At 43.0% G+C, this 25,977-nt stretch overlaps 1 protein-coding gene across 1 annotated transcript in view; it reads left to right on the top strand.

Moving 5' to 3' along the window:
* The first annotated feature begins 11,172 nt into the window (after nucleotides 1-11,172).
* The window catches only part of lrig1 (leucine-rich repeats and immunoglobulin-like domains 1), a 37,726-nt gene continuing 22,921 nt past the window's right edge, over nucleotides 11,173-25,977 (top strand). The window contains exons 1-3 of the mRNA XM_083971965.1: nucleotides 11,173-12,216; nucleotides 23,979-24,050; nucleotides 24,983-25,057. Of these exons, the coding sequence (XP_083828091.1) occupies nucleotides 12,014-12,216; nucleotides 23,979-24,050; nucleotides 24,983-25,057 (350 nt within the window). The 5' untranslated portion in view covers nucleotides 11,173-12,013. The remainder of the gene's footprint in view (nucleotides 12,217-23,978; nucleotides 24,051-24,982; nucleotides 25,058-25,977) is intronic.

Below are 25,977 nucleotides of genomic sequence, written 5' to 3'. Positions count from 1 at the left end.
GCAAATTTGATTTTGCAAACTTGTTTTGCGTAGCATTTCGAATTTGTCAAGGTGCTGAGGAATGTTAATTTACACCACATGGCTGATTCTTTTTTTTTTCTTCTTTTTTTTTTGGCTTGTGGATGATAGTTTTATGATTCACACTAATGAGGTTCCCTTGAATTTGACTTTTTTTTTTTTTTACAATGTGCAAACGATTGTATCTCTTATATGTATGTGTGTAAGGGAAAGAAAGAGAGCCCAGCCCAGCAAAGACTTGTACACAGAGATCCCATCCAATTGCCATTAAGAAGACCCTTCTTTGGCTTGTTTGCACTGAACCAAACAATGCTAGCATAAAACTGCCCCTCTATGTGATTTTAGACGTACATTATAGCATTCTGGACTCAGAGGTGCAGTTAGTAGGACAGCACTGGCGGTGCTACCATGCTTTTGCATAGGTATGTATCTAGCTCTGTGACTACTGTATCTCCATGTTGACAATGGCCTCCCCTTCCCGAGCTACATTCGTACATTTATACCGAGCGGTGAGGCGGAATAAAGGTGCAACATTCCCGTCTTGAATTGGCTGTGTAAAATGTGGGTGTGTATGTTCATATATATTTTGGCCCCACATGTGAAGCTCTCAATGTGAGTCCAGTACACCACGTTTCATTTCTTGAACTCCAGCATTCTTCCATCACGGGCTCCAAAGAATAAAGTGGAGGTGCATGCTAAAATGTTATGAGTGTCGAATCGAGAACTTTTCCAGCTGGATGCAAAAGCCCTGACAGTTTCTGGCTTTGCCTTCGTTCCACTTTATCTCTAGTGCTTGCTCTTTTACGGGGGAGAAAACATTAGCGGAGGGAAATCTCACCTTACCTTTGTCTTTCGCTCATTCCCTGACTCTTTTACTCATTCCCAGAGTCTTTTACATACCTGTGCCATGATGGTGGATCTTGAAGTTGTTTTGGGGGGAGAAAGATGCCGAGCTTGCAGGTCTCAAAGATCAGATATGTGGCAAGAGGTCTCCTGTGCTGCAAAGGAATTGGACATACATCAGAAGCATTGAACATCTGCTAGGTAGTTTAAACAGCACTTTCAAAACCTGGCTCAGGAAACGCAGGAAAGCTCAAAAGACCTTTTGTTATTGTCCTCTCGTTTTTCAATAAACACATGCAGATACATGGAATATATTTTCAATTCACAGTAAATCATGCTCAATCTCACCGTATACAGTGTTCAATACCTACGAGATCTACTCCATAAAAGTGTCAGCTATTTATCTTCTTAAGAGTTCTACAAGTGTTTTTGTAATTGAGGTAAAACAAGTAAGAATTTCAGATTTCAAACCGGTTGTTTTCTTGATAAAGTCCCCAATTACACAGTATGAGTAGTAGCCCACAGCCCCAGGCCTGAGTAGCCTTGGTGAATGTTGAGTACTGCATTGTCAGTGGATGAAGACCAAAGTGTCCCTAACTGGACTTCTAATAAAGCCTGAGAGGACAATGGTGAAAACTTTGCTGCCGTGGTCTTTAAAACATTCAGCAGAATGTGAATTCCTTAAACGTAAAAGCTAAGTTTGTCATTTTGTCGATGTTGACTTTGGAGGAGATGTAGACATTTGCTCCCTGTGCGATCCCCGCAAAGAGCTGTACATACTTTTAAACACATCCTGTATTCCCCACAGCCTGATGGAGAAGGCAGACACACACACATACGAGCACACAGCCCTCAGCGCAGCTCTGTGGGTCTTAAGTGTGCATAACATGGCAGCCATTATCCTATTAGCAGCAGTGGCAGCCTGGGGGCAGGCGGGGGGTGGGTTGGGAGGAGGGGGTCGAAGGAAGGAGCAAAGAAACTGGCATTAAAAAAGGGAAGTTAAGTAAACTAAAGGTGATGAACCAGCAGTATAGGGAAAAGAAAAGAGGGAGGGAGGCAGATATTGATGAGGGAGGTAGAGAGTAAGGAATGAGAAGCACACAGGGGAGGAAAACAAGCTGACTTAAGCTTAGCAGCTGTGGCTATAGCAATACTAGAAATGTGGAAACTGGAATGAATGAGACGCAGATTTAAAAGGGATCGAGGAAATACGAGGGAGGAAACACACAGAGATGGCTTGAGGAACGCTGAACTTTAAAAATGATTCCAAATATAGTACCAGAACCAGGATATACCCACAAAAATCTTCAAATAACCACTTAGATGGAAGCACAGGGAGACCTGCACCCTGAATATCATTACTACTGTACCAGGCATGCATGTGAAAGCTCTTTAAAGTTCTTATTTTCCTCTTTGAGCCTCAGCAGAGGCCCTGCCAAGCTTGATTTGGCCAGCATCCGCGGATCCCAGCTCCAAAGTCAATCTCCCCTTTGAACTGACCAAATAATGGACTTCTCCAACCGCTTCATTATAACATGCTAATTTCCATTATGATTGATTAAACCAAACTGCTCCTCTTCACTGTCATAGACCAACCCCAAGGGCTCTGCGCTCAGCGGGGGCATAACGATGGGCTTATGCAAACTCTATGTACCCTCTCCACTCCCAATTACAGCTCCCCACCTCCTCCCCTCTCCTTTTCTTCCTTCCTTGCCTCCCTAACTTCCATTCCTCACTTTCTCTCTCCGTATTCAGCTACCCTGTCCAGGCTCCTTTCACAAGGTCTCTATTGAAGCCAGGGAAAAAGGCTCAGCAGCAGCAGCTGGCCACTCTTTTCTCCAGGGCAGGTATAGAGGGGATGGGAGTTCTCTGCATGAGCGAGCCCCGCTCCTCCAGCTCCATTCAACTCCGCTTTTGCCTCCGCTATTCACCAGGGCCCTACTTTGTCAGAAGGAAGGGACCACAGAGAAAAAGGAGGGATCACCCTTTTCTCTCTTTGTACTCCACATAGCTATACAAGCGGTCCCAAAGCCTCCACTAATGAGTAGGCCTCCGCAGTGTTGTGAGTGGAGAGAGAAGCAGGTTTGAGAAAGAGAAAAGGTTTGATAAATATGCCTTCATTCTACTTCTCTGATGGAATGTCAGTCCTGTGTTCATCAGCCTGCAGGGTGGTTTTGCTTTTTAAGTACTTTTGTTTTGAGAACGCCAGCTCTAGAATAATTAGAGGGAGAGCTGAGCAATTAAATGTTTCATTAAATGTACAAGTGCAAATGCACTGAACTGTGGTTTTATTGAATCACTGTAATTTGTATGCTTCATAGAGAAAAGTGTAGCAGTTCTTTAAAAATTGTTTCTCTGAACCTTTCTTACATGGAGACACAGGCACAAGCGCACACACACACACACACACTGTTACATCAGAGTTAACACACCATCTAATTGCCATTTCTCCACAGTTAATGATACACTTAAGATAATGTAATGGCGCTGGATGAATTGCTCGTAAACATATACAACGCACACCAAGGGAGAGGCCATATGGTCCTCCATGCCGTAAATGGGTATCCAGTTACTTCAAATAAATTGAATTTTCCACCTCTGGCCTGTGGTGCCATTGAGTGTGTTTGAAGACCTAATTGAATTTAGACTGGCGGACCATTCTGATTTAGCTGGCTAATTAAACCACTCAGTAGATGTCTAAACGCTGGGCCCATGTGTAACCAACCATGAAATGTGACAGGTGAAAGGTAGGTCTGGTGATTTTATATTTCATGGGTTTTGAAATGAAGTGGAGTTCGTTGCGAAACACCAGGGAAGAAACTGGTTTTGGAGCAACCCAAACACGCATGGTTGAGTGCAGATAGGTTCACAGGGTTCAATAATTTAACACAGTGATAATTATATTCTATATGACAACAAAAGCTGTGTTTAAACCCCTTCAGACGCTTGTGGAGAGAACAGGAGTGAGACAAAGACAAAAGACAGAATGAGATCCCTTCTTGGTGCAAATGCATTCACACCAAAAACACAGAAACAAAGAGCGCTGGCAGACAAAAAGCTGTTTGGCTGCCGTTGCAGTGCAGCACAGAAGTCACCTTTCAAAGAGTGAAACAAGCACATTCCTCTCCTTGCACAGAACAAAAACTGTTCCAGGCCATCGCTTCTTTTATGAAATATTCAATTGACAAGGCCTATTAAAACAACCATAGCCAAATACACAGGAGAGCTGCCCTTCCCCACCCTGCCTGTCAAAGAAGCTGTAAAGCAACAAGCCACAGCTTTGACTTTGTCTTCGCAGGGGTGAGGATGTGAGCAATGTGGACACAAGTAAACACCTGTTGAAAGGACGTGGAAACTGACTGCCATTTCGGCCCTACTCTTAACAATGCATACCTTCATTGCGACTGACACTTGTGGCTTGAAGTGTAAGCATAACAGACAGGGGTGAGCACCTCTAGCCACACCTCCCTCATGATGGAACAGGTTAGGGAGCTGGTATGGTTTGTCTCTCATCGCTTGCCGTTGGGCCGCCAAAGCTGCAGTCTTACCTACTGACAGGAACTTGGCACAGCGCAGCTTGATTCACTCTCCATTAGACAAACACTGATGAGAAATGTAAATGTTAGCACACACTTTCGATATGGACAGAAAAAATAATGCGAGGAGAAGAATAGCCAGAGCGGTGGTGTTTAGACACCTGCAGATCATGTGATTGTATTGAACACTAACAGCCACACCACAGCTGAGGCCTTTTTTTCACCTCTTCCATTATGGCTGTTTACCTCATGAACTGTTTGAAATATCGTTTGTCACATTAATTATGGATGCAAATGTTAACACGTCTGATATTCAATCATTGCACATATGTTAATGTTTACTGTAATATTGGCAGATTATAAATTTTTTTTAATGAATAAAATATTAAATGTAGCTAATAATATATACGCTTTATAACTTGTGATTTTTGTTGGAAAGTGCTGTATATGCCCCAAAAGATACCTTAACACATGCAGTGGATGAGTTGATAAAGTTAATCCAAGTCATTTTGACTCTTTTAGTCCTGTACAGATTGATGGTATAACACACATGTCCACTAGAAAGCAGTGTCTGGTACAGCAAATTACAATGCAAAGGAAATTCGGGCAAAATCAGGAAACAGAAAGTTCACCCCAGTGAACTATTAGCACAAAGCAACGTGATAAAATAAAAATTTTCTACAGTAATTGGATGGGAAAATGAAAATATAGTCCATGATAATAAGTGCATTTAAGAACTCTGCTGTGGTCAGCACCTGAGAAGGCACTTCGGTGAATGCTAAGCATGAGGAAGAAGCTTGTGGTGGCTCTGTGCTGTATTTTAAACTAAAATTGGTAAGGTGTCTGTATTAATTTTGCATTGACACTGTGTTATCTTGACAGTCAGATGACTTATAGAACTGCTACAGAGAAGCACAATCTGTGGAAGAAAGTTTCTTATTCATTATGTCTGTGCAGTGTGCTAGTCTTCCTATTCCATCTGTAGATGGTGTACGCTGAGGCCTGGGAGGTGTGCAATAACTCTTGTTTTTATTTTTTATCTGGGAGATGTGCAATAACTGATGCTTGTTTGTCTGTTTGTTTGTTTACTTTTTAATCTTGTTAACCCTTGACTGGGTGTGTCATGAGTGTGTGTGTACATGTCAACTGTCATTTATGTATTTTATGTATATTAAGGCAGCTTTTTTACCATGCACTGAGTCCACAACAAATTTCCCCTGTGGGACATTAAAGTTTATTCTATTCTATTCTATTCTATTCTATTCCTCAGCATCATCAGCAAACACACACACACACACACACACACACACACACACACACACACACACACACACACACACACACACACACACACACACACACACACACACACACACACACACACACACACACACACACACACACACACACACACACACACACACACACACACACCTTCAACTAACTTTATTTAAAATATATATAAAGACTTATATTGTTTGCCTTATATAAATATAAAGGACTATATATATTGTTTGACTAGACAATGAAATGATCTCAGTCTCCTGTGCTGCACAGCTGCAGCATTCAAACAGGAGAGGGCCTTTGGTCCTGGACAGGAGAAATTGGTTTCCTGCCCAAACCGTTAGCCTGTGTTTTGTCCCTCTTATATTTTCTCCTCCTCTACATCTGTCTTGCTTTTCTCTTCCCTCTCTTCACTCACGTTCTGCCCCTAGAAGGCCACGCATCACACCACTTAGCAGGCAGCCTGGTATCGACAGAAATGCCCCAACCGTTTCTGCTTCCCATTAGCGAAGCATCTCCGTGCTCCCGCAACACCCGTTAGCCATCCCGGCCCCAGTATGATGAGTTGGCCGGCTTTCACGCCTCTCCATTTTATAGCTGATGAATAGCTGCAGCAGATGGTTTGTTATCTTTGAAGATTCCAGTAAGACGAGCGTGATGAATCGCTCCAGGCCTTACACATCCACCTCCCCATCTCACCATCACCACCACTGCCATCACCCCTCAAGCAATAGAAAAAGTGAAATGTGAACAATATGTAGTTGACTTGTCAAGTACACCTAAGAGGCTACTGCTTTCGCTTTTCTCATTCCAGCCTCAAAATCTTCAGTCCGTACTGACACTTTCATTCGACTCCAGCTGTGTAAACACCAATATGGTTGGTGTTAAAAACATACACGCAGAAAAAAAGAGGACAGGGGCTCATCTGGTGCAGTCATTATCCTCTTTACAATGCACTCTCATGACAGACTCACGTCCACTCTTCTCATCAGTCACAACTTCACACAGCAGCACACAGGAGAATGGGCGAGGGGTGAGTTTGAGGAGCGGACCAGTTATGGTAGCAAAGGCTGTTAATGCTTTCCTTACAATGTGGATTCTTTGTAGGGCATACAATTTCTCAGAGTATAAATCAATCCATATGTGGGGATAAATATCACCTCAGGATGGTGCCATGTGAAATGTCTGAGCTCTCAAGGAAAGAGACAAATGTCCGGAAAGGGGTGCACACTTTGAAAGGCTCGGTGCCATAAATTTTATCCACGATACAATATAAAACACAAGCATAGTGTCAGTAAAGCTCAAATGAAGTCACACGTTATATAAAAAATATGTGTTTTTTTCTTTTATTTTGCAGGACCAACAACAACAACAACATATGAAAGTTATGAGATGTTATTGTGTAATCCAAAACACTACAGCGTGCGCTAGTGGGGAAAAAATGTCTTTCAAAACTAATGTAGGAATTGCTGTATATTTAAAGAATGGATGATGATATAATACATGTTGTTCATTAAATTCGTCATATTCTAGAAGCAGAAACTGGCTGGTCTTGATCAGGCTGGATTTACAAACACAGCAAGACTCAATCCTCCACATTAACACGCCGGCATTTCTTAAGGAGACCCTTGAACCTGAGCTTAGCGTGCTGTTCAAATTTTCAACCTGGTATTTGCTTGCTGCATTAGTAAAGTTATTTGTGTGCCAAGTCATCCTGAGCAGGTCATCCACCGAATAAATCACATTAAAAGACGTGTCAGCGGTCCCTCTCAGAATAGACCCCCAAAGTACCTGGTCCACATACCTATATCTGCTGAAGGAACATCAATATACAGGGCTGAGCATACTTGGGATTGCTGCGATTGTCCACATCCTGCCTCTTGAAACCAAAATAATGCACAGGAAAGAATGAGTTGAGAATTGGGGCAGTGGGGAATCAGTCTGATTGTCAGGCTCAGAATCCAATATGGTGTGGGAAACTTGAGAATTCAATATTTCTCAAATAAAATGGGCAGACGGCAGAAGTTATTAAAAAAAAAGATGAAACATGACTTAATACTCCATTGTATCACATGGTGCACATAAATATGCATCTTGAACTGCAGGTTCACTTATTGGATATTCATATTGTATAGCCTGTGATCATAACAGATAATTTAATTTGATAGATAGATAGATAGATAGATAGATAGATAGATAGATAGATAGATAGATAGATAGATAGATAGATAGATAGATAGATAGATAGATAGATAGATAGATAGATAGATAGATAGATAGATAGATAGATAGATAGATAGATTAGATAGATAGATAGATAGATAGATAGATAGATAGATAGATAGATAGATAGATAGATAGATAGATAGATAGATAGATAGATAGATAGATAGAGAAAGACACACAGACAGTAATCATGTATCCAAACAAGCTCCAGCTCTCAAAGTGATATTATTTCTGGACAAATTATAGAAATTGGTTGCCTTCCATTACTCAGGTTTCCATCCTCGATGAAGTCATGTTTTAACAGCATCTCATTTCTAAGATATTTTCCTTGCTTCTAGGAGCTAGAGGCCCTCACCTGTAGGCTACTGTGCTCACTCACACACACATGATGCAATGTGAAACCTTCACCTATTCATTTGAACAGGAACGAGGAACTGTGCCACTAAATTGCCTGAAGTGCTGCAGGTGTGAATGTTTGCGTCTTCACTACTGTGATTAATTGCAATGAAATGTGGGACTTTCTTTCCACACAAAGTGATCACAATAGCTCTGGCAAAGTCAATCAATACAATCTGTCAGTGCCAGGAAAAATATGTGGTGAGAAAAAGTGTTCACAGGGCCATGAACTTGACAATACCAATGATTTATCACAGATGTGCATTTTTCAGATAACGGGCGAACATGACTTCAACATTTGGGAAGAATTTTGTGCTATCATGTGGCGATTATATGCTCAAATGGTGAAAAGATCAGTCTGGATGCACAAAACACACACACACATGCATGGGTGTGCCTGCACACACACACACACACACACACACACACAAGTATACACACCTTGTTAGCACACAATCACAAACGCAGATGCTCCCACACACCTGCACAAAGTATCAGCTTTTGCACAGTACAAATACACAGTGGTGGAGGCGGGATTCAGATCTTTAAAGATTACACTGCCACAATATGAAAATACCCATAACAAGTCAAATGTGTATTCAAAATCATTCTAACCTTAAATAAAACTACTGTCAGTAAAATGTATGAATATCTTTTTAATTTCAAGAGCTGTGGATTACGTGGAATGGTATTGTCCCATCCCATCCCAATTATATTATCCTATATTATCTATATTAATTGCTGATGCTCATCAGTCAATAAGTCAATAGGAATATATAATATTAGCTAGTTTAAATGTAATGCATGTCTGTGAATGATTTGTGCATCTGTCTATACTCTCTATAGTCATTTGACAGATTGTTATCATCAGTACAAAATGGAAATCAACAAATGAGTTATGTAAAGTAATTCAAATTAACCTGCACCCTTTACCAGCTGCAGCATTGGCACATTACTGCGTCAATAGTATCAATATGATATGAAAAGGACCTTTGGCATATACTTTGGCAAGTGCTTATGCTTGTGGTATAGGTTTTTTGACACACTTTAAGTGCATTTCAGCACTGTTGAATACTATATTTGCTTTCTTCATTAAAAGTAACCTGCTGAAAAGTAAAATGTACTGGTTTGTATTAAAGGGATAGTTCAACATTTTGGCAAATTGGCCCATTGCCATAATCCCTATAGTCATAGCAGTAGGTTCGTTACCTTTATTTGTCGGTGTAAGCTATTTTCAGAACGGAGGAGCGGAGCGGCAGGCTGCTCAGAGCTACACTATGGAGGCTAATGGAATTTCTTGGTTTCCCTCATCAAACTCATCAAATACAAAATCCCAAAACTCCAAAATGCTTTCGTGGACAAGTTGTGAGCTGCACAATCACCACGCTATGAGATAATAATAGAACGTTATGAGACAGAGTTGTTTTAGAGGTAAATTCATGCAAAACCGCTGATGCGCGTTGCGTTCAGGGACAGTTTTTCAGCAAGCAGACTCTGTATTTACCTCGAAAACGGCTCCGTTTCGTAACGTTCCATTATTATCTCATAGCGTGGTGATTGTGCAGGTCACAACTTGTCCACGAAAGCGTTTTGGAGTTTTGGGATTTTGTATTTGATGAGTTTGATGAGGGAAACCAAGAAATTCCATTAGCCTCCATAGCGTAGCTCTGAACAGCCTGCCGCTCTGCTCCTCCGTTCTAAAAATAGCTTACACCGACAAATAAAGGTAACGAACCTACTGCTATGACTATAGCGATTATGGCAATGGGCCAATTTGCCAAAATGTTGAACTATCCCTTTAAAAAAACTTATTTTTCAATGTACTAGAAGACAAATAAATAAAGTGCAGTAAAAATAAGTGCAATATTTGCCTCTTGATTTAGTTGAAGAAGTATCCTACTGTACCCCAGCAACACATTTGAGTAAATGTTACTTTTTTAGTTACTGCCTCATTGCTCAGATTCATGCACAAGCAAATTCACATTGTCGACTGAACTCACGTATCCAGGTGGTATTTCATCTGACTTGACGGAGCTTTTTCAGTTGTTGACGTGGATTGAGGCGCACATCAAGGGAAGATATAAAGCAGATGAAGCCCTCTTGGCATGCACAAGGCACACACACACACATACACGCTCGCACACACACACATACACACACCTGACAGTCTCTTGAGCATTTTCTTAATATAGGCTAATAAAACACATAGGAACTAAATTCTTCAGAATATGACAAACTGAAGGTTTTATGGGAACATCAAATAAAGTGGATTTTATACTGTTTTACAAACCTGTTGAGTGAGGTTAAAATAATTATTGATGGTAGAGCTAACAATAGGCCCAGTAACACAAGTTGCTGGCATTTTCCTACAAATCCCCTGTGTGAAAATGGGAGGAAACATAGTGCAATGTTTATGAATTCCTATCTGGCTTTTTCTTCTAGGCTACATGTAGGTAAATCTTCATTTCAATCTCACGAACAAACACTTTAAATTGAACTGTTATGGCATTCAAACCAATTATGTTATTATGGCTTGTTATAATGCGATTACAAAGCTTGATCTCGGTGATTGTCTCTTTAAGAAGCAGTGAGAGTGAGTGGAGGTGGTGCGGTTTCACACCCCGGGGTGGGAAACAGAGGCGGGGCCAGAAACCGCTGAGTGACAGCCGCTCAAAGGCTCTCCGGCTCCGCGACGCTCCGACAGTCCGTGGTGACCAATGAGCTTCGGACTTGAGCCGTCCGTCAAATCTCAATAGCCAATCACGGCGAGGTATGGGCGGGCCTTGGAATCGGTGTTGTGCATCCAACGTGGGACTACGGAGCGATCACCCAGGGAAAAAAAAGGAAAAGTAACTCAAGAAAGGAAAAAACTCATGGTGGTGGTTCACGGTCGGAAGGAGGGGGACTCTATTTTACTATTAATCGGATCGTCGAGATTTTGTGACCACAGACTTGCACCTGATAAGCTGCTGGTTGACTTCTTCTGGACCGAGCGTGTTGTTTCAAACTTGGATTTATTCGGCTACAGCAGAGGAGTGCTGTTGAGATTTTGGACGATACGCAGCGCTCGCTCGGCTCTGAGAGACCAACGCTACCAAGTTTTTCGACACTTACTCCTGCGGGACTTAACTTATTTACTACATGCCCCCAACTTTGTGGTGGACTTTGTGTTACACCGTCAGAAGTTACCCGGTGGCCGTTTGGCGAAGTTTTTAAACAGTTTTGCTTTTGCTGCTGCTCCGTTGATCAACAGTTATTCAGAGAGCTGACTGAGCTGTGCGGGCGCACCGTGTCCTTTTAACGTTTTAACCGCTGCATGTTTCCAAACGTTGCAAAAAAGCGGTTAATTTGGCTACATTTTAGCCTTTTAATGGACACACTCCTTCAACTTAACTTTACTTTTAAGTTCACGGCGACACATACAAGTTCGCTGTAGCCTACTGTGAATCTCCTTTGATTTTTTTTTTTTTTTTTAGCCCGCGTCGGACACCAGAGGAGAAAGTTGGATTGGGAACTTGTCTCCTAAATGACTGTTTTTGGGATGGAAAACGTTTCGCCATACCATAGTTGTTTGTACTAGTCTCCGGATGTTAAGAAGAGAATTAATGTGCTATAAAAAGCATTCAGTCCTCCTGAACTTACATTAATCTTCCAGTTTGTGGGGTGCGAGGAGAGAGCTCAGCGGCCGCGCTATTAAAACTGGATACAAAATGGCGGCGTCCCTGGGACGATTTGGATATGTTTCTCGTTGTGTTTTTTATTTAATTTTGATGGTCGAACTGTTTCACAGTCGTGGATTGAGTTCAGACTTGCCTTGTGCCCAGAACTGTACCTGCAACGGAGATTCAGTGGACTGTAGTAATCTGGAGCTGACAGCAACGCCTCTGGACCTTCCAGCCCGGACTGTTTCCTTGTAAGTAAAGCGCTCAGTTGCCCCAGCAGCCTATTTATTGACCAGGCCATAACGGGGTAACAATATTTGTGAAAAAAAAGAAAAGTTAAAAGTAGTGTAGAGAGGCCTTAAGACTTTTAGTCAGCAACGCAGATAAATAGGTAGTTGAAAATTGACCTCAGTTGATAAGGTTTTCTTCCCAGGAATCTCGTCTGAGAAGATTTTTGAGGTTTAGCTTTGAGCTGCATAAATGTCTCTCATCTGTATCAAGACAAGAGAGGAAATCTGTCTGACTAATGAGTCTATTCCCTCTTTAATTATAGTAACTTTAACTGAGAAAGTTCAGAGTGAACCAAACTATTTCTCACTTTGCTGTGGACCCCATGTTGCCCCCATTTAAGTCCCCCCCCCCTGGAGGTCCCTGCACCCCACTCTGGAAACCACTGCAGCCACACACTGCCAAGCATTTGTCTCTTCCAAGACAGTTGTTATGCATCATGTTGCAATTTGATGAGGGTTGTCATTAATTAGGCACTCGCATAATCTTTCATAACAGGACAGCTCAGGCAAAATGAAAGTGTGATTGAGTTTGACAGAAAACCACATGGAGTATTTTAGTCTTTATTGTGTATTTCAATATCATTTAATGGAATTAGGCTTCGTGAGTATCTTTTACAACAGTTTAACAGGTGGTTTATAACTAAGAAGATGTATGCAGTGCACACACATTTCAGGTAGAGTACTCTGCGTATTGATTAGCTGGGGTGAAATGCCTTGCTCAAAGGCACGTTCAGCCATTGTGGGGCTGAGCTCTGTGTCTTTTACGTACATTTTAAGTTACTGTCCTTTCCATCTTAACTGCTTTCAGAAATGTAATTGAATACCACAGGCCATGGTTTATCATAATCATTCTATGTGGTCAGTGAATTCTGATATCTTTAATAGTTTCTGACACATGCATACGAGACATGTGCATCCTAATGTAGCTGTCTAAAATTGTATTTATGTTTCCAATGCTGGAATGAACAAACTGTCCCCTCAGGGTGAGTAAACAAATAGACCCAAACATGTCATAACGGATAGACCTCTGGTTTATTCAATCAGATTTATGACAGGTATTATACTAATTCCTGCTCTATGTTGCTAGTCATAGTGCACAAATTAAATTTCTTGTAAATTAAGCATCAGTTCCCCGGGGTAAGGCTGACAACAGTTGAAACCCTGTCTGCTAGATTGTTTAGGAAATGAGCCAATTTGGGACATTTTTATGAAACATCCTCCAGTGTTTAGGGAACTTCAGCACTTATCAAGCCGAATGAACTAATTTATTTACAGACAACACCATCCTCTGTCCTCCCCAATCAACATTTTGGCGTTTACCGCAGCATATTCCAAACACTGTCCAGTGGCAATTGTGTTTCCTCGCTAACAATTAGGCGTCTTGTTATAAACTTTTGGGTATCTGTTTGTGTGTTTTGCCGGGAATGTGGGGTTAAAGAGCAAAGACCCAGAGACTCCTCTGGCTCCCAGGTTCCAGTGTTAGGCAGTTTTTCTTCCCCTGGGAAAGTGAGGAATGCAACTTTTAAAAAAAGTCCTCTAAAAACATGAATAACAGCACTTGTGCCCGGGTAGCCTCATTGCCCCGAAGCACCACTTAGCCAAGTTCAAGTGCAGACTCTGTCCATCATGCATGTACACGGACACACACTGCTCCTCCTGTCCCTCATGGAGAGTGGACAACTATTGTGCGACGGCTGTCCCGGGCTGAAACAGCTGCTCCGAATCTTTTTAGTCTGTGTAACGATAGGGCACTATACTCTGTCTCGCTCCAAGTCTCCCTCTTTTTTTTTTTTATCTCGGCCAAACCTTATCGGTCAAGATTTAAGGACCCGCAATCTTGTTGTTTTCAAAGGGAATGGCTTTATGGCTTTTGAATTATCTTTTAAAACACCTAGGTTGCATATTTCCACACCACTTGAGATAGTCACATTATGCTGGCAGGTAACTCAAAGGGAACCAGCTCCATTCCTCTGAGGTCTGTAACAGAGCCAGATTAGTAGATGATTACTGTAAACCTTAAGAGACAAGTATGGACAATTTCACTTGTGGCCCAACATGATCACATTATGAGGTAACTTACGGCAAGTCCTGTCCACCTGGGCGGATTCGCAGATTTTTTTTCGGTGTTCATTGGAAGTTGTTTTAGTTTTTGAGTGCTGCCCAAACTCAAAAAAAAAAAATGCGTACGTGTCGTGCATATTATACGCAGACTTACTGTATTGCAAATGATGTACTAAGGTAGATAGTACAGTGCTACAGTTAAATCCTTTCTGTAGGGCTGACTGAGAGTGTTACAGTAGTGTGCACAGGGTGTTTAGTTTTAAATAAAGTGTGCTTGTTCACCTCCTCCTCTTCCAGGCCCATGAGCCATGTGAAATCAGTGTGGAATCAACTGTCTCTGTTATGTTTACCCCAGGGAGGGAGCAGCAGCAGCAGCAGCAGCAGCAGCAGCAGCAGTAGTAGTGGTGGTGGTGGTGGTACGGAGGACATTGTTAGTGGCTTTCAATAAACACTAGTCACCTAAGCCAGCTTCCCTCCTTCTCTCTTCCAGATAGTGTACGTAGATGTAGATGTACGGTCGACAGTAGAATCTCAGTGCCCTGAAACACTTGTAGGATTTGATTGTTAATAGATGAATAGCTCAAACTCGTTGTTGTAGTTGTCAATCAAGGAGAGGCCTGTCATTCAACCATGCATACAGTGATGTCAAAAGTCTGAGAAGTTGTCTAGGGCGTTTCGATAGCTCTTACTCTGTTCTGTTTGCTGTCTCTAAAACCCAGGGTTGTTCTAGCAGAGAGGATAAATCCAGCTTAAAATGAACTGAGATTTCCCACCCTTTTGTGTGGGTGAAGAATGATTGTGCTGTCATGTAGCTGTTGCAATTATCATTATACAGGCTCTTAAATTGGGATTACAGTAATGAACGCTGCAGTAGTACCTCGGGGCTTGCGTTTTGTACAGCAGCTCCCAGAAGGAAATGTGTTGTTAAAGACAGACATCCTATCTGCTCCAGAGTGTGGGGAAGTTGCAAGGGGCGGGGGGGTTTGGGTGGATTTTGAGCAGGTAGCAAACGATATTTGCTGCTTGATCATACTTTGTGGTAGATGTGAAACTCTTTTTAAACAGTTTTGTCTGGGATGTATTGCTGTGACAGTTTCCACTCGACAGAAAAAAAGGGTCATTTATTCTTTCTGTCAACAAGAGAACAGAAAAAATGGTCCCTGACACTAAAAATGTGATAAAAACATAGATATGTTTTTTTTAGGAAGTTTGTGGTCTAAAATGATTTATCACTATCCTGAAGATCTCCCATAAAAACATTGCTTGATATTGTGGTTAAATAGTCCGTGTGCACATGAGGCACAGACTCAGACAGTGCATGTGGACCACTGACCTTGTGTTGCCTAATTGATGAGTGCAGCCAGGTTACCTACCTTTACATGTAATGTATGCAAATAAAACATGAGTTTGGGGAAAAAAAACAACAACCTTACAGACAGTGCAAGGTCACATCCCGATGTGATCTATTGGGCAAAAGCTTTGCGCAAATAACCCTCTGCTTCCTCCACAAGTGGCTCCATGTTTTTTAGGCGTAATTGAGGGAACCTGGACGAATATTTGTCTAGAGAAAAGATAGGTGGCTAGAGGGTACATGTTGGCAGTTAATCCATCACCGGCAGGCCTAGCAGCCCTCTGGCTTTTTGGTGAAGGAAAAAGCTCTAATGCGTTCCACTTGTCAAAATAATGTGTCTTCAGGACCCTGATTTTTAATGGTCCCCTGTGAGAAAATAGCCTTGATGAGGATCGGGGGAAACAATCACGTTGGCACATCCTGGCGAAGCAGACTGAGTGAAAAAAAGGGGAGATGGTGATGGGAGGTGGGGACGATGTGTGCATAACTAAGTGTGGGACATACTATTCAAAAGAAAAAACAGTCATTTCAGTGCGTTACTTATTGGAATGTTAATGAACTGATAAAGTATTGCAAGAACGTTGTTGATCGTATTCATTTGCCTCACCACTTATTTCTTCCATCTTTGTATTCAGGCGTTCACTTTGGGTTAAGGGGCCGATGCATCTTCTTTAAAGTTTCTGCAGGCATGAATTTCTTTGTCAGACACATCCTGTGCTGTCTTACATCAGTGTCTGTAACATTTAACAAACTGACCACCAGCCTCAGATGTTTGTCCATTTTTTCCCTGATTGATGAATAGCCTAACAACATTCAAAGCAAGTTTGCTCTCACGCAGTCACATATTGCCTCTCAGGAGTGGTGCCTTATCTTATTTGCAGCCTCGGTAATGTGTATAAAAAGCATTTCTGCCCACAGTGCCACTGGCGTAATGGGATTTTGCTAGTAAATAAAAGCATGAGCATTACTAATTTTGGCTGCGATTGCTGTGGTTGGATAGAGATAAAGCAGATATGCGGTGTCTGTTTGCCAGCATGTCTCTCATGTGAGATTGTAAAATCTTTTTTCAGTTTTTTTACTATTACAGAAATCCACATATTTTTAAAATGAGGCCTTTATTTTCATTTCTCAATGGTGTCCCCTCTGCTAGCCCGATAAGCAACCAGCTCTAGTGAAAAGCAAGAAGAAGCCTGATCTTGATTCATCACCTTTGTAACCTAGCATTTCCTAAGTGGTTTACCACGTCTCTCATGTACTGGCCATAATGCATGGTGTACACCAAGCGTTCTGCCGCGTCTTAACCCCAAGCCGTAGCCTTAAACCTCACAGTACAGCTTTATTGGTAAACACCACCCCCAACGTTTGGTTTTGGCTTCTGCCCTCAGGAAATGGGTTTGTGTTGGTGGTTTCCTGACAGGGGCCGGGAGCTTAGCGGGGCTGGTTGTGGACTGGTCTGCCCAGGGTGGAGCGGCAGATCACCTGGCCCGGGGGGGAATTGGGGAAAGATGGGGGGGGAGGAGGGGAGGAGGAGAGGAGGAGGCGGCACATTTTCCGCCCACTGCCTGGAAGTGTTTTGTCAATGTCACGGTCTGCTGCTGCTGCTGCTGTTGCTTCTGCCATCAGACTGGTTCCACTAGTCGCTGAAAGTCTTGTCACTGGTCAGAAACCTCAACCACTGTCACACATGTTTTAACACACACAAGAAAACCCAGAGGAAATGAAATATCACAGGACAGCCTGCTCGTACGTCACACATCGTCAGACTCAGGTTTTAAACGTAAGAAGCCAGACAGCAGGACGAAGACGACCCTTGGCTCTGTGGGGGTTTTTTTTTCTTTTTCTTTCAGCAGCATCTCTGTTGTTGATAGATCTGATTGACTGATACATGAAGGCTGAACATAACAAATGTTAAAACAGATGAACAGTTGAGCAGTTGGGGCTCAGCAGCAGCAGCAGCAGCAGCACTCGGCAGTGCTGAGCCCCTTGTGGCTTCGAGGGCATTTCTCGCTACGCAGCCTTGTAATCTTGTGGTAGTGGGAGTGATTATACCAAGTTTGTTTATTGTCATAGTTTCCCTAGCCCTGTGACTTGCATGTCCACTGGCAGATATTTTAATGTCACAATGCGAGTGTTTGGAAGGGTTTAGGATGATATCATCACTGGCACTGACTTTTATCAGCTGCTCTTCACTTTTCCTCCCTTATCGGCTGTTTTGTGTCAAGCTGGGCAGTAAAAGGTGTGTGTTTCCTATACGGAAATTTTCAAGTGTCAGTTTATTTTGTGTTTTTTTTTTATCGTAAATGATCCTTTCTAAGCAGCTGAGATGATTCATGCCAAACATTAGCCGTGAACAAATTAGGAAGGAAGAGCTAAGGTTGAGCCCTTACTCTAATAACAGCAGATAAAGTCTGACATTAACATGAAGATATGGAATGAGCTCATGGCTGCTCACCGGCTTTAATGACAATCAAACAGCTGCTGCCACAAGTCATTCTGCTGGAATCCAGTCAGCAGAATGGATGGCCCTTTTGTGAAGACACTTTAGAGCACCAGGTTTCCCCCCCACCCCCACCCCCACCCCCTTTCCCTCTCCCCCCCAAAGTCGGTGTCTACAAAGTGGGCTTGATCGATGAATCATCTGTGAATTCTCTACATCTGGTAAGAGTTTGGAAATCTGGAGAAGATGTTAGAGCAGGGAGAGAGAAAAAAAAAGAAGCGTGACGTGAACAGAGAGAGTGAGAGGTACTGTGCAAGTGAAGCAGTTTCTCTCCAGAAAACAGGCAGTCCTTGGAGAAGCGAGCGGCGCTCTCGCTGCTAAATTGGGACAAAACATTTTATTGAGAAGCCCTCCCACCCGCAAAATATGCCACCATACTTTTTCTGACAAACAAAAAAAAAAAAGGAGCATCTCAGAGCTTCGCTGTCTAGACGGCCACACATTTGCATGCAATTAGATTGTAAAGATAGCATGTTCCACTATTTATACACTTATTTCTCCACCGGCCGGAGTGTAATTATTGCTCTGCTAGTATAATAAACAATAAGTGGGGAGAAAAAATTGACTAATGATCTGTCTTTTTCTTCACTTTGAAGTTGAGAGCATAAGGTCAGCTGTCTGTGCAGCACTGAAACAATAACCCCACTAAGGAGACATACAGTATTTATGTTATTCTTTCAGATTAATTGTGGACACTCATTTCCTGTTTCTCTTAATGAAGAGGTCTGGCGCCATTTGTTACAAATTACAGTATTATCACACTAGAATCCAGTGTTAAATGCAGAAACATGAACAGGACGGATACATATACACATGCATATACAGTGTGTGGACAGTATACGGGTGTTATTCAGCTTCTTATTATGGAGAGTACAGGCTGGCGTTTTAGGGCCTGGCCACGGGTTCACGTGGTGCCTCGGGGGGGCTAGTGCTGCAGACCCTTTCCCCAACCTTCTTTCTGTTTATTTTGAGTGCCCCACTCCATCTCCTGCTTCAGCCCAGAACCAGCAGCCAGCACAGCACAGCACAGCACAGCCAGCCAGCCAGCGCAGAGAACGGCGGTGCACATGGCCCCAAGATGTGGACAGCCTTCCTGCCTCGGAAAACTTCAGAAACTGAGTCACGCTTCTAGCCTGACTGATTTCAAAGGCTGGAGCAGCTCCTTTGTTGTGTTGTGTGTGTATGTGTGTGTGTGTGTGTGTGAGGGTGGTGGGAATCTGTAATGCAAATGGTGAAATATGCTGACCCCCTCAGCGCTACGTTCCTCTGATCTCACATCTGAAGTTCTCCTCAGCCTCCCCGAGATCTTACACCTACTGATGTCTTCGCTCAGATTTTCGAGCATCACATTTATCACCGAAATCACAAATCTTGTTCATCAGCTAGTGCTTTTTAACCTTGTCAGACTTGATAAGATATTATTGCCCCCCCCCCCCCCCGTTACAGCCAGTTTCCTTCCTCTATTTGACTGGTGTGTAAAATGGTGGAGCTGGGGCTGGTGTTAGCCTTGTGTACACTCTCACTGCAGTTGCCTGGCTATAAACCGGCCTTTAATGACAGGAAGAGTGGTGTGTGTACGTACGTACGTGTGTGTGTGTGTGTGTCTGCCTTTTCCGACACACAGGTTATTATTTGACTAGTTTTATGATGCTCTGAAATCGACCACATTAAAGGGCCTTTGTCTCCCAGCTGGACTACAGAAGGCTCATCACTGACATCACTTCACACTTCCAGTGAGCAAAGTTCACACTGCAGTTATCTATGATAGAAATGGGAAAGATAATGATGATGTATCTCTGTATGTGGAAGTCCCAGCTCTCTGCCTCCCTCCTTATATCTGCTCTCTCCCACACACAGGCCGCGCGCTGACTTACACTACAGGCATAGTGTCATATGCGATGACATCACTCCTGTACTCCCAGCTTTGCTCTAACTCCCACAGCACCCATAACACAACTATTTTTTAAAGCCTTTTAATGAGTTTTATATGTCAAATGAACTGCGTGGTCCAGCAGTGTTTTCTTGCTACAGACAGTTTGCTTCAGTCAGACAGGGCGCCTTTCTCTAGTTTATCTCATTGTCCTTTGAAGACTTTGTTTCTCAGGCAGCCTAAGATTGAAGTCAGCGTTTCTCTTCAGCAGTTGGCTGATTTTCAGCTTATCCAGCAATTAATTTTGTTGAGCCTATAAAAAGTTGTTGGAAACAGTCAAATAATGCAAAGAAAGGTATCCAAAGTCTAAAATGTTGCGTCTAGCAAACCCTTCCTTTTTTTTAAACTTGAAATATTACTTAGTTGATTCTGTATCAGTTTTATTTTAATGCATGTTGTGTTATCCAAACAAGTGACATGTCTTCATGGCAACAGGTGGTTGATTTTTTTTTTTTGCTGTCTATCATTTTTTTTGTGGTTTTTCGAGACACTTCTTCCTCCAGATACTTCTCAGTCTCTCAGCATTAGTGGTTATTGTTTGTCATGTGTGGGGAGGCTTTGGTTTGTGCTGGCTGGGTGTGGTTGGAAGGTGGGAGTGTAGCTTACACCTCCTTATTCCAGATCAGCCTTCCCTCTTGCAGCCCTCTTCCTGTGCTCATACAGGAGGTCATGTTGACCCTCAGTGATGGTTAGTAGTTGTTGAACAGTTGAATTGTGGGTTGGAATAGACAGTGGTACATGAGGCTTGTTTTAAAGTGGCTCCAAACTGAATGTGATCACATGCATCATTCATATTTTTCTGGGGTTCATGCAGTAACGGTTGTGAAATTAATATTTCAAAACATGTATCATGTGATAAATGAACATTTAGGAGAAATGACGCGAGTGAAACAGCTGTTAGTGAGTGAGTAATAACACGATCATTAAGTGTAAAACTATCAAATTATTGTCTTTTTAAAGGGTGAATAATTTAAAGAAATTAATATAGAAAATCAACCATAGGCTGGTCCAGTTGGAGCAGCGTGAATTCAGTGGGAAACTGGAGTATTTGGCCCAACATGAACACACAGCCTTAAATTATCACTCACTTCCTTCGGTTAAATACCTGGCAGAGAGCGCTTTTGATTTTGATCCTGCTGACTAATGTCAAACAGTCCTGCCCATTTGTATAAACTAGTTGTACCATACAATGGAATGCAGTGTTTGAAAATCTCAGGGCTTTGAGAGCAAAATTGGTTTGTAGTGTGTGCCATGTTTAATCGCGGGGTCTGTTCTCATCTCCACTATACATCCTTTTCTCCTTGGTTTTGATTTAATGATGTAAACTTATGTGGAGTCCTGTTTTGCAGTCGCTGGTTTTGTTTTCTGCACGCAGCGTAGAGTTTTGACAGGTTATTTGGGCGGTTCTCATTTTTCTCTGCGTTGTTTGTTTCTGCTGATGTTGGTGTCTACATCCCCCCCCAACCCCTTGTGAAGAAGTCAGAAACTTCTAATGACTCCGAGGCTTTTTATCCTCAGCGAATTCCTCCAGGAACAGCATGATTGTAAGGTCACTTTCTGGAAAGCATTAACCACGCTTAGCACTGGCGTCCCACCCCCCCGCCTCCCGCCCCAACCCCCCTCTTCCACAGGAGAGAGAGAGAGGGAGAGAGAGGGGGGAAGGGAGAGAGAGAGGGAGGGAAAGCGGCGTTATCACCATCGCCTCATACAGTAGGTGTTAAAACACTGTGAAACTTATCTCATCTGATAGGCGAGAAAATAAATCTGCCTGAATGAGATGGAGAGAAAAAAGTTGTGTAAACACCATAGATGACTGAGAGAGAGGCACACGCATGCCTGCCCCCCACCCCCACCCACACACACACACACACACACACACACACACACAGGACCAGTTTTGTTTGTTGCTGTGGCCTTTAGCACCCGTACAGCAGGTTTGGCTCTCGATCGTGACACTTTCTTAGTCATCCCTTTGTTCTGCTCTTTATTTTAAGCTCTGGGTTTCATGCCTATGTATGTATATATGCATGGCCAATTTCCTCCACCTTTTTAAATGCTAAAAGAGCTGTTTGGAGGTGATGTTCCTTAGTGTGTGTGTCGGCTGTGTGTGAATAAACGTACCTCCAGGCAGAGGCGGCCTGTAGGAAAGCTCTGTGATTTTTCACTTAGCTTCACCGTAACGAGGTAATTGCCCTCTGCTCTGTTTGCAGGGGACGACAATTTGGTGATCTAGGCCACAATGGGAGGTGCCTCAGTAAATGATCATAACATAGACACACACATGCACACCTCTCCTGTCAGGCCCGCGCCCGGAGGGCTGATACTTGCTCTGCTATTATCTTGTCACACACACACAAGCGAAGAGAAAGAACTGGAGTTAGAGACTGTCATTATGTGCAATCAAGCACAGGAGACAAGAAAGGGAAATCTGTCAAGACAGATTGAAATTTATAGGTGTGAATGGTATTAGAAAGCGGAGTGTGTGTGATATAAAAGACTGACAAGTCTTTCGCTGAAGTATTAGGGCTCCAGACCGACCCTAAATGTGGGCGTTTTGCCTCTAAAATTTGAGATGGCGCAAGTAAATTTTTCATCTACTTGCGCATGTGCAACCAGAAAATTTGCCTTTTTTTTTAACACTGGTGAAATGTGGAAGGGGCGACTCAAAGAATCTTGAATCATTACAGGTGTCAGGCCAATGGATCATGGATGAAAAGGAAATGTGAATATTTGCTTTGCAAGTTGATTTACAGTTTCCACCCCTAAATCTTCTGCTTGCATTCCTAAAGTTTGAAGTTAGGGGCCACGGTGCTCCTACTACAAAACGTTACTCTGGAGCCCTGACTGTCAGTATCAACCAATCTCCTCCAGTTATCCCTCGCTTCTTTCTTTGAAACAAACAATCAGCCATAATGAACCAAGCGCTCGTGCCACAGAGTTCACCCCCCAAACCTCCTGCCACGCCACGGTCTTCTACGGCCACTGTGGTACAGTACGAGCGAACGAGGAATGCGTTGCATCAGGTAAAAAAAGTGTCCCCGCCGGTCTCTGGGAACAAGCAGCCATCTCTCGGCAGGCCTGTGAAACATTCCTGGGCCGTCTCTCACGTCTGGACAGAGGGATGGAGGGGTGGGAGGCAGGCGGCCCGGAGCTGTGGGATCCCTTTGTCTCGCCTAGCCCTAACCCCGCCACACAAACACAAACACCGTTCTCACTGCAGACCCTCCCCTCTGCCAACAGGCAGGCCGCATGCCAGTCGGGCAGGAGGTGTGTGTGCGTGCGTGTGTGCGTGTGTGACAGAGATAGCACTTGTTTATGTGCGAAATAAATTTGATTCATATAGCGTGGGAAGCTCGATCTGAAATGCAGATGCGCGCGGTCGGGGATGTGCACACGTTAGCCCCCTTTCCTCGCTCCCTGACAGCGGTAACGCTATATCACCGGACAAATCACTCTCTAATAAGCTTCAGTGCGAGTCAAGTGCCAGCTATTAAATACACTGTTAGCCTAAAGTGCAAATTGACTGCTGCAGATGAATGGCCTGTGGGTTATATCTGGAAAGTGAGCCAGGAGAGAGAGAGAGGGAGAGAGAGAGACACTCTGTATCGATAGTATTGATCTGGCCCTCCTTGAAGGCCGGCTGAATTGATGTACTGCAGTGTTTTCAGGCACACTTAATCTGGACGGATGAGGCTGTTTGTCAAATTGGAGAAATAATTGTCGCTATTGATCACAGTCCTTATTTAAACAGCTGCAAATTGCCCATGATAACACAATAAAGCCGTGAAAAATATTGTTGTGCTGCTGATATTTCTTCACGTTAGAATACGACCTGCTTTGTATTTACATCCTCTTTTCTTTTTTTCTTTTTTTTTTTTACTCAGAAATCTTGGCTACAACAAGCTGACCACCATCAATGCTGAAGCCTTGGCCAACCTGCCCAACTTGAGAGAGCTGTAAGTAATACTCACATACACTATTACACATACATGATTTACATTGAGGCAATTGGCAGCTAAACCCCTGAGTGTGACTAAGAGTCCGTTGTGTTGTGAATGCGTCAATTATTAATCTCTTGATGTGATTTTAAACCGTGAGCGCCAGTTGTGAGGTTTTTTTTTTTTTTATCAATGACTTGTTTCTGACTAACGTCCATGGTCGCCACTCTACTTCCTAACGGTGTCCTCGTATGTGTTGCCTTGAACTAAGTCCAATTGAGAATAAAGTGGTGTTTTTCTATATTAAGCCTCCCCTCCACCACCCGATACTGTGGCCAACGCTGGCCTTGTAAATATTTTATATGGTGAGGAGAGGGCTTGGCTCTGTGACACTCAGCGCCGGTGCTCGAGCCCCGTACACACACATACAGCAGCTAACTGGTGATACACACACTGGTGACATCTTTGGCAGGCTGCGCGGCCAGTCATATGCCCCTCGACATCTGTTTTACTCCCATGCTATTTATGGTTTTTAAAAGGATGACTTGCTACTTGCTCTGCGGCAGAGGTGACAAGTCGTGTTTGAAATCTTTTTGATTTATATAAGGTTTGATTGAATTTAGCATCATGTGATCGCGAGCATGCCGAATAGCCGCAATAACATCCTGGCACCTCGGCAAGCACACACACCTTGCCGCTTGACAACAGCATGAGTTACTGCTTTATTGACACAGTCTCTGGGTGTTTTGATTTATATGTATTTTTCTTTCTTTTGCACCTGTTATTTTCCCCGCAGTGCCTGCACTACCTGGGAAAAATTCCTCTTTAATGTCCTGTGACCTCATAACAACATATCAGCTTTGTGCCCTTTTTTAGTGTTTTTTTTTTCCCCTTCAGGGTAGAGTTATGTTCTCTAACTCACTACTACTGTGTGTGTTTGTCATTTTCAGACGGCTGGACCACAATGAGCTGACCTCCATACCAGATTTAGGACAGGCTGCCTCCAAGATTGTATCGCTCTACCTGTAAGTACTGCCCCATTTACAGCTTGACACGGTACCAGAATTATCTGGCGCTCTGTTACCATATTCTTAGGTCAGTGACCTCTTTGAAATGCTCTTGAAATAGTCTCCTGACATCTGTCGAGGATTGCATGTGTACATTTAAGAAGTAACGCCGCCTTAATGCGAGGTTAGTGATGAATGTGACTCGATTACATAAAACCTGTCCAAAAATCTGCTCTGCACTTGAGCTGTCTGGGCTTAAGTATGGAGTTCTGTCACGGGAGATTAGTATGTGGTCAGGTAACTGACTAGTCTTATTAGCTGGTCATGTGGTCTTGTCCACAGTGAGCGGTGCTGGCTGCTTGGAGTGTCAGCTCGTATATAGTTCCAACTTGGTTGCTCCCAGTTGTGAAACGGTGCCTGTGGGGACTGCCAGCACTGGCATCTCACTGGAGATTTACTGCCCTATTTGGGAAGAGCATGTGTGCGCTTGTGTGTGTGTGTGTGTGTGTGTGTCACAAACGTGAGCTCGGTAGTCCATCAACAGTCTCATTTTAACACTGCTGAAGGAATCTCATGGCTAGAAAATGGTGACTTTGTATATGCTACAGTTTGGAAGCCAGCGGATACAACGCTTGAGGGGGGGGGGTATACAGCTGTTAATTTGGATCATGGTAATACAGGTGGAGTTGTTGGTTAGAAGCTCAATGTCAGATAATAAATCAACAATAACTGAGATACTGATTCTCACACGAGCCAGACCTCATAATTTGTTCAACTCCTTTTAAGACGTCAGCGATACCTCAGCACTGACAATTTTCTGTATTATAATGATGCCCAAGAATTTGTAAAGGAATGTAAGGCACACAAAATAAACACAGTACAATGAAAGGCATTCTGAGGTGAGACCAAAATAAGCCTGAGATAAAAATCAAGACTTG

The sequence above is a fragment of the Trachurus trachurus genome, assembly GCF_905171665.1.
Source record: "Trachurus trachurus genome assembly, chromosome: 5".
Classification (NCBI taxonomy): Eukaryota; Metazoa; Chordata; class Actinopteri; order Carangiformes; family Carangidae; genus Trachurus; species Trachurus trachurus.
Note: the sequence above shows the minus strand (reverse complement) of the source record. Positions and strands in the feature narration are given on the sequence as shown.